At 38.2% G+C, this 9,246-nt stretch overlaps 2 protein-coding genes across 2 annotated transcripts in view; one reads left to right on the forward strand and one right to left on the reverse strand.

The window, feature by feature from the left end:
• anxa4 (annexin A4) overlaps nucleotides 1–7,710 on the reverse strand; it is a 9,409-nt gene extending 1,699 nt beyond the window's left edge. The window contains exons 1-10 of the mRNA XM_037692128.1: nucleotides 7,606–7,710; nucleotides 6,529–6,579; nucleotides 5,636–5,723; nucleotides 4,387–4,481; nucleotides 3,556–3,669; nucleotides 3,156–3,246; nucleotides 2,238–2,317; nucleotides 1,701–1,757; nucleotides 1,524–1,617; nucleotides 1,221–1,316 (exon numbers count right to left, since the gene is read on the reverse strand). Of these exons, the coding sequence (XP_037548056.1) occupies nucleotides 1,221–1,316; nucleotides 1,524–1,617; nucleotides 1,701–1,757; nucleotides 2,238–2,317; nucleotides 3,156–3,246; nucleotides 3,556–3,669; nucleotides 4,387–4,481; nucleotides 5,636–5,723; nucleotides 6,529–6,537 (724 nt within the window). The 5' untranslated portion in view covers nucleotides 6,538–6,579; nucleotides 7,606–7,710. The remainder of the gene's footprint in view (nucleotides 1–1,220; nucleotides 1,317–1,523; nucleotides 1,618–1,700; nucleotides 1,758–2,237; nucleotides 2,318–3,155; nucleotides 3,247–3,555; nucleotides 3,670–4,386; nucleotides 4,482–5,635; nucleotides 5,724–6,528; nucleotides 6,580–7,605) is intronic.
• LOC119424642 (protein FAM163B-like) overlaps nucleotides 1–9,246 on the forward strand; it is a 109,168-nt gene that overhangs the window by 34,531 nt on the left and 65,391 nt on the right. The gene's annotated exons all lie outside the window — the stretch shown is intronic.

Raw genomic sequence — 9,246 nt, forward strand, 5'->3', positions numbered from 1 at the left:
GTCACCGTCAGCATTTTAGAACCAATATGGTATAAAAAATGGATTAATAAAATAAATAAATGTTCTGGGATCATCCCACAAAGATCCATCAGGAGCCAAAGAGAAAATAAAACATCTCAACAGTTTAAAAATAACTTCTCAGCATAAATTTTCCAAAGAATCAAATTATTTTAATATTTTCATTGTTTAAAAGTGTCGTAAGTCACACGAGCAACATCAGAACGTAAAACGTTAAGATTGAAGAATACACAGTCCATCATCAGACAAAACAATCATGTTTCTTCGATCAAAACAATTATCAGTGAACACAAGTCCCTCATCAACAGATGACCTGACTAAAAACTTTTGGATTGTGTACCTGGATTATTGAGCATGGACTTTGTTGGTTTAGACAAACCTGTTCAGTCTGGCTATTTGTTTTTTTTTTGTTGTTTTTTTCACATTATTTAGAATGCTTATCTTAGTCCTTTATCATTTTAATTAAATTAAATTTGTTATTTTAGTCCTTCTAGATTTACTTTTGAAGGAAACAATACTCTAGTTTAACTTCAATGTACTTAAATTTAACTTAATTATACTGAACTTTACCAATCTTTTAAAAACTGAAGTTTTTATGGTTCATAAATTGTACATTTTTATACCGTCCTTAATTGCTTCCTTATGAACTAATTGGTTTTCCACATTTCAGTCCCAATGTTGAAACTTTTTACAACTTGTCACATCTTGAATTTCCTTTTATGTGTTTCTGTTTGTTCGTTTGTTGCTTCCCTTTTATGTTTTGTTCCGTTTTGATCTGGAGTAAAGCACTTTGTGTTCCTTTACACTTGAATGAATGTAAAACCTCTTTTAGATTAGATCCAATGAACGAAACAATGTCTGGTTTTAGACTGAAAGAGAAAATACACAGATGCACAAGGACAGCACACAAACTTCACACAGAAATAGATCCTATACACATCTCAGCTGTAGAAGGTGCAACAAGGTGCTTGTCCTAAAGTCTTTAGAACACGTTGCTAATCTTACTTTCAAAAACAGCTTGAACTTAAAGAAAAAACTAAAAGATATTTAGATTTTTCTAGTTTAATATGGAACTCATTATATATATATTTTTTACATTTCACAAAGGAAGCCAACCCAAGTGGACGTTTATAACTAAATTAAAATTAATCAAATCGTTAACCGATTCCCCTCTGAAGGAATCGGTCGTTAAAGAAACCGACCTATGGCCAGGAAGACGTCTTCCAGGCAGCCAGACATCTCTCGCTTGATGCTTTCCTCGATGTCTTTGCCAGAAACTTTCTGATACTCTTCGAACACTGAAAGAAGAAACAATTCAAGGAATGATAAATATAACAATGGAGCAGTAAAATATAGAAAAAAGGAAGTCGATGATTACAGATTGAACGAGAGTGTTGTTTTCTAAATTGCCACAAGGGGGCAGTGAACTCACAATATGGCCCAATATTTGAGGCCAGAACATCCAGCCCTTTTTTATTAAAAAAACAAAAACAAACAAAAGATACCTCGAAGCAGATGGTTTCGGTTCCTAACGCACAAAACTGTGAGGAATTTGACTTCATCCGTGCCCCATCGAGCCTCTCCAGCCTGATAGATCTCCTACGATCAAAAAAATTACATTTCATGTACAAACTTAATCCTAGCAAAAGATTTATTTCTCATTGGAATGAAAAGGTTTTTACTTTGGCATCCTGAACAGCCAGGGCCTCGTCCACTTTGTCACTCTCATCTCGCCCAGCCTGCAATCCAAACAAACCGAACCGTTAGAGATAAAACAAGTTAAATAAATTAACATGGCTGAAGAAATATTGAAATAATCAACGTTTCCATCGACTTATTCCGCTTTTGTGGCAAAGCTACTCACAAGATCCAACAAACAACAAAACTCTGCTCAACAACACTTCTGTCTAGTCAGAACATTTGTTTTCATCTGTGTGTATAAAAGTATATGCAGCAAATTCCTTGCATGTGCAAATGTACTTAAACAATTCTGATGCATACTTCAATGAAAAGTGCGTGTTGACACTAGAACACAGCTGTAGGTACATCTGAACAAAAACATACAACAAAACTGAACCTAAATATGACTGGTTTATGTCACATACAGTATTTAATGTGTACAAAGTACTTTATTGGAATGCTGTTCTGCTGCCTGTAAGACCTGACAGCTGAGGGAACTGGCTGACACAAGGACAGCTTGTGTTTTAATGTTTGCTCACCGTGAGTAAAGAAACCAAAACCCTTTTAAACATTCCAGATGTGTCGCCACACACTGCGTCCTCCAGGCTCTTCCCATATTCTGCAGAGACATTTTTTAAATAAATTAACGATTAAGTGTTGCAAAGCACATATACCATCATCGTTATCATTAGTGGAAATAGTATTTATGACATTTCTGGGCAGAACACTAGCACAAAAGATGTTCAGTGCTGTGCAAAAGATTGAGGCCCTCTCTATTTTCTTAATATTTTGTCTCCAAGCAGCCAAACGTTCAAGTTGTAGTTCTACGGGCTTTCTGAAGATCTTACAATTATTTATTATTTTTAACCAAATAATCAAAGATTTACTAAATAAAATCTACAGTAAGGGATGACACAGTGATTTATTCGTACTACCGTATTTTTTGCCATATAAGTCGCACCTTTTTGCATAAATTTGCAAGTTTTGCGACTCATACACCAAAGCAACTAATGTTTTCCCCCATATTTATAACCCAATTTTTGAGATCTGACAATTTCATTCATTCTGACAAGGAAAATATTGAACACTACCATTTTCGGACTTATTTATGTTGTTTTTTTCCCCCCACTTTCTTAGACATATTTGAATTGATGCGACTTATACGGCAGAAAGTACGGTACATGTGATCATTACAGGTTCATTAACACAAACACTCTTCCAAAAGAAGTTCACTGAGAACAGAAAAACAAAAAAACAGAAAACAATGACCTGCCACAAAAACAGCTGAAACTCATTTTATGAATAATTTAAAGCATCCACTGCCTTCTGATAATGGGGCTTTAGTCGCTGCTACACAATATCATATATCGTGTCATACACAGACCGCAGGCAGCAACAGATACAGACGTATGAAGTAACCTGACGATGGCATTTCTATTCCTAGAGAAGACTGTTACCTCTCTTGTAGACCGTATTGATGACTTTTATTTCCTCGTTGCTTCTTGAAGACAGAATATCGATGAGGCAGGCCTCTTCGGTTCCAGCTCCCTGAGAAAACAGTACGCATTCATTCGAAACAGAAAAAAATAGCAGATTATAAAATGAGTCTGGAGATAGTCTGTGTTTTACAATTTTTGTGGGGTGAGTTTCATTCTCAGTACTTTGGCACATTTTTAAAATAAAATAAAATGAAATCAATTTCTTGCCTACTATTTTCCAAAATGATGAGGTGAATTGTATTAAACTAATAAAGCTCACCGTTGTGTTGACTTTATGTTTTGTGACACTTGCAGACAAACCTTCAATATAAATCAACAGGTGTTGGAACAACAGAGTGAATAAAATAAGAATTTGGACCTTCATTGCATTTTTCAGCTCATGGGCGTCGTAGACAGGAGCCAACATCAGCAGACCCAGGACGACACTCCTGAAGTTCCCACTCAGCTCGCCGGTAAGCTCATCAGCCAGATCCTGCAGGGACAAGACGGGGGGGGGGGGGGCTTGGATTAATTAATTAACACCGATTCTTTTCCAGTTCTTTAATAAACTGATGGGAAACTCTAATTAAAAATGATTATTAATCATTAATTAAAATGGCTTCAAGAGTCTTCACTCCTTCCAGCAGCGCTCCATGTCCGCTCCCCCAGAGGGTGTAGTTTCTGGAAACGGGTGACCAGAGTAGCCACCCGTGTGACCACATGAGGGTGACTCACTCTTTCTGCCTGCGCTCAAACTTTACTTTTCCTGCAGCTTCCTCTCACAAAACTTTATTGACTTCTTCTTACCAGACACTAAATGAGCTATTTATTATGTCGTTGTGTCAACACAACAGAAATCCTGTTAATATATTGATCCGTGAAACAAAGACATGGACACTTCTCTGTGGGTTCAGTCCGTTAGATAAGAGAAGCTTCCTCTTTCCGTCATACTACAGAGCCTTTACAAGAGCTCCTTTCAAAGTCACATCTGCTTTTTGGTCAATAAGTAACTTGGACTGTCGATACCTGCAGTAAAACAAAGAACAACATGCACACATCCACCACTGCTATCAACGATTCATGAAGGCCGCTATTCAGTATTTTATGGTAGTTTAGAGGCTATTTCCCTAAGGATTAATTTTGTTTATTTAAGATTTTTTTTTTAATCTAATTCTCACAAAAACAGTGTCTGCTCAGTCAAACCTCTCACCTTTCCTACAGTTTGTTTGTAGGCCTCTTTGATGCGCTGCCTCTGGGCAATAGTACGGTGTGCAAGGACATCAGTGATAGTTGCCTCGTTCGTCCCTGAAAAGAGCATCATAATACGATTATAAATAACACAATACTGTCATTTCTGGACTAATGAGCGCACCTGAATATAAGCTGCGCCCTATAAATAAAAAAATAATAATTTTTACACAAATAGGCCACACTTGTCGATAAGCCGCGGGTGTTCATGTTATAACATGAACTATTTACACAGAAAGATTTTTTTTTTATTACTTTTAATTAAATACATACCGGTAACATGAATAAATACAGTAAAAAAAATATATATCTGAACAATGCATGAAAACAAAAGAAAAGGCCAGATCAGGGATGAAGAAGGGGAATTTAATACATTGGTGTCACATACAAAAGAGTCCGTCGCTGGGTAGTTTATTGTGCGACACCGCGTATGCGGTCGTAAAAATTTGAGTTTTGCACGGACATGCCCTGGGGTGTACGCTCGTACCTCTGCGTACGTACGTGCGTAGCTCTGCGTATGGACGTACGCGGCAGTATACTGGGGGCTTTAGTGGCTCTGTGATGGACTTGCGACCTGTCCAGGGTGTACCCCGCCCCTCGCACAATGATTGCCGGACATGGGCACCGGAGACCCCTGTGACCCAAAATGGAAGAAGCGGGTAAAAGATAATGGATGGATGGATAATTCTGTTTTTTTGTTTTTTTTAAATGTTGTTCATTTACACCTTAGGGCCACTGTAGGAATCATTGCTGCAGCCTCGGAGATAATCCTGACACAGTGTTTGTTGCTGTTGGCATAGAAACTATGTGTCAGCAAAAGACCACAAACTGGAGTCAGGGGGATTTGATTAGACTAAACACTAACAATATCAACATTCCTCGCTGCGATATGCTGACAGAGAGAGGATTTACGTCTGAATGTTTGTCAGTTGAGCTTGAAATCATTCAAGAACGGTGTGACTGCTTACGACTGCCTGATCAGCACCGTTAGGATTAATTTTGCTTCGTATCTGGAGTGAGAAGCAAAGTGAAAGGTCCGAGAATGAGCAGGCGGTGAAAATGGAAAATTTAAAGCAGCCATGACAACACAAATGCTGAGCAGCTCTTCTAACTTTCCTCTGGAGCTTGGGAGGAACTGTTTTTTTTTTTTTTTTCTTTCCACAGATTTTCAGAAATATCCTTAGATGATGGTTTGCCGCTCGTTCACTCACCAGCTCCCTTCATGGCATCTCTCAGCTTTTGGGCGTCAGCGTCTGCGTTGAAACCAGCCGCTTCCTTCACAGTGCCACGATTTCCAATCTGCTCATAAATGACATGTATATAATTTTTCTATAAGACAAAACAACACAAGAGCTTAAAGTCCCACAGCAATCAAACCTTTTTAAGATTTATTTGTAATAAAACACTGCAGCATTTTAGTTTTCAAACACACCGGCTCACATTTAATCACTTTAATGTATTTAATTTTGAACATCAATGCGCATCGTCACTGACGTAAAAAAAAATAACTTCAGTTCATTACTCATCTGTTCATGGGTAATAAACTGAAGTTTCTACTTGCATCATTTAAGCCAAGCTTTAAGAACCATCACATTTATTTTTGACTTATTAGGAAAATATAGAACTTCACACAAGAGAGCAATAAAAAAAAATGGATAAGGAGTAGAGCGCCCTGTGATGGAAAGACGTTCTGTCCAGGGCGTACCCCGTTCCAGGCCCAATGATAGCTGGAAATAGGCACCAGCTCCCCGTGACCCTGTACGGGATCAAGCGGGTAAAGAGATGGATGAATGGATGAATGAACGCGGAGTACTACACTGCATGTCAGAGGTAAATGAAAATGAGGATGAAATTGACTGAGGTGGCACATTTTGAGCTGACATCACTTTAAAATAACCACAAAACAAAAAAACACGTATTCCTAACACTTTAGTTGCAAAACAATTATTTTGCTATGTCTGCTCATGCACAAAAAAAAAATAAAAATCTACCTAGTGTCTAATGCAGTGAATAATTATTTAAATGCATGCAAAAAAAAAAGGTTACTGATTGCATGAAAGTTTTTAATGCACACAACTAGACAGTTTCTACGGGAGAGCCTTACTGCTGCCATCGTCGAATGAGATTGGGAGTTCCACTCAGGAGATCTGAAGAGCTTTAAAAGAGCAGAAAAAAGTAATGATTAATATTGCATGCAGGAAATGTTCTCAGAAAGGGTTTCCATCACCCCCCGCGCCCCAAAAAGGAAGAAGCGGGGAAAGATGGATGGTTTCCATCGCACTTGTTTGTTCATTCATCAGCGCTGGTGTTCCAGGAGTTAATCCCACTAAGCCCGTGTTTGTTTGGACACACCTGTAATTACTCCACGGAGAGGAAACGTAGTGGGGATTCACTTCTACCTGCAACCAGCTCCTGATGAATTAATTAAATGTGTGTCCAAGTCCATTTAGCTAGGCAATATATTGTGGAAACAGTTCCACACATTGTTCAAACATCAGTGTATTGACAGCACTTCTTTCCAGTGGTAACCAAATACATGAAAGTTTCTAAAGAAAACTGAAGGAGGTTCTTGAAACATTAACACCAAGGAGGTTGGTGTCAATACAAAGCGTGTAAAAAAAATGGCAACTAAGACAAAATTGTCTATGCTGCAAAAACTAGAAACCTTCACACACACCCATATTATGTCTAAACCAAGCAGCTTGAAACACAACTCCCTGAGGTGTCCCATAATGGACACTATTTGAATTCATGCAAATCTGATCCATTTGGTATGAAGTAAACAAACACAAACCTAAATATTTCAATTTGAAAAAGCTTAAACAATAATTGTGATCACAGCAATGTTTACAGCTTCCTATTTATAAGACTTAATTTTGCCTTTAAATGAAAAAAGATGGAGTCACAACCTTCCTAAAGTCGCTACTGTCCGTGAAACGTTTTCATCCAACATACATTTAAGATTCAAACGCTTAGAAATCAATATATGAGTTGAACTTTAAGGATAAACCATTAGATTAGAGCGGAACTACTTTTCAGGAAGCGCAGAGCCTCAAGTTGAACTTGGCGTAAAGTTTTAGTGGTCACACCCTAACGTCAGACGATGGCCGCCCGTCTGGAGTTTCTTTAGTTAAAGTCAAACGGAGAAACACGACTGGAGACTAAATGACTTCTAACTTACCTGTTTCAAGGATTATTTACTCTGCCTGAAGCCTGACAGCCAGGTGGCACAACAACACCCAGACACCGACGCTTTTTAACCGTCCGCAATGGCTTTCACGCCCCGCCCCCTAAGATGCTCCTTCTCTCTCTCTCCGCGTGCGCATCACAACTCACTGCTGCGTTCACGGAACATCGTCACAATCTGAAAAGGGAAACGTTCAAGACGCAACACATTTGCCTTTAAAACACACTTGTTGTGTTATAATCTTCTTCAAACAACTACTGTTAAGTTATAATATTAATGACTGTGTTCGAAGTTTAAAAGTATTTTGCAAGGTAGGCTGTTTCAGTACATGTTGTAATTTCAGTCATTATTCTAAACAAATACCACAATGACGTAAGAGTTGTATTGCAACAATTTGTGGACACCTCTACCTGAAAAACATGTTCAGTCAGATGTTAATAAATGTGTAATTTCACGTTTAATAAAAGCATATTACAATAGAATGATGGTACAGTACATGGTATGGCAGTTTGTTGTAACATATAATCAAATAATTCTCACAACTCTAACATATTTTTTTTTTACATATTAATCAATATACATAAATTGACTGATATTATATTAGGAAATACTCAGATATTCAACAAAATTTCATAAGTTTAACTGGTAGAGGCAAAAGAGATGATTTAATCAGGTCTCTCTTGTAAAAAAGTCCCAGAGGCTCACTGGGATTTACCTGTATAAATAAAATTTGAATGAAAATTTAATTATCATTATTATTGTTATAAAGCCACGACCTCAGACCCCTTTGACCAATGTTGACTATTGCTCAAAACTCAACCGGTAATTTCTCCTGTTGTTGATCCAGCCACAACTGGGAGGTCCAAGGTCTGCTTCCATCTACCTATGACCAGAGTCAGTGTGTGATCCTCACAGGGCCTCTGGACAAATAGGATTTTCTGTGTATTCTGCCTTGGGGGAAAGAGGTCAGGATGCAGTCGACTTGAACACCAAGACAACCCTCCCTCGTGTCTGTGATCCTTCTCACATAAACAGGCAATACAGTGAAGGTCCCAGTGCTTTCCTCTTACTCCCCCCTCGGGGGGCCTGTAGCAGCAGACAGGTGGGCTGTCCTGTACGGTACCACAGGTTGGCCTCTATAGTGATAAACTGGGACCATCTCGAGGTGAAGTCCATGCCTGGTACGGTCCAATTTGTGTGAGCAGCCGGAGCAGGTTGACCTGGGACTGACCTCTGATGCTGCTTGGAATCATAAGTAATCTCTGTCAGTGGATCAGTAATCAGTTCTTGGCTGATAAATGTGATCAGATGAAGACTCGCCATGTTTTCATCTCTACATCAGATGTTTGTGTCACGTAAATGTGGTCTCCTATAAAAGTAAAAATGTTCTTCTTCAAGTTTCCACTTCTGGGCCACCCAGACCTCTTAACAATTATTATTATTATTATTATTATTATTATTATTATTATTATTATTAGTAGTAGTAGTAGTAGTAGTAGTAGTAGTAGTAGTAGTAGTAGTAGTAGTAGTAGTAGTAGTAGTAGTAGTAGTAGTAGTAGTAGTAGTAGTAGTAGTAGTAGTAGTAGTAGTAGTAGTAGTAGTAGTGGTAGTAGTAGTAGTAGTAGTAGTAGTAGT

The sequence above is a fragment of the Nematolebias whitei genome, chromosome 18 (assembly GCF_014905685.2).
Source record: "Nematolebias whitei isolate Nwh7 chromosome 18, NemWhi1, whole genome shotgun sequence".
Lineage (NCBI taxonomy): Eukaryota > Metazoa > Chordata > Actinopteri > Cyprinodontiformes > Rivulidae > Nematolebias > Nematolebias whitei.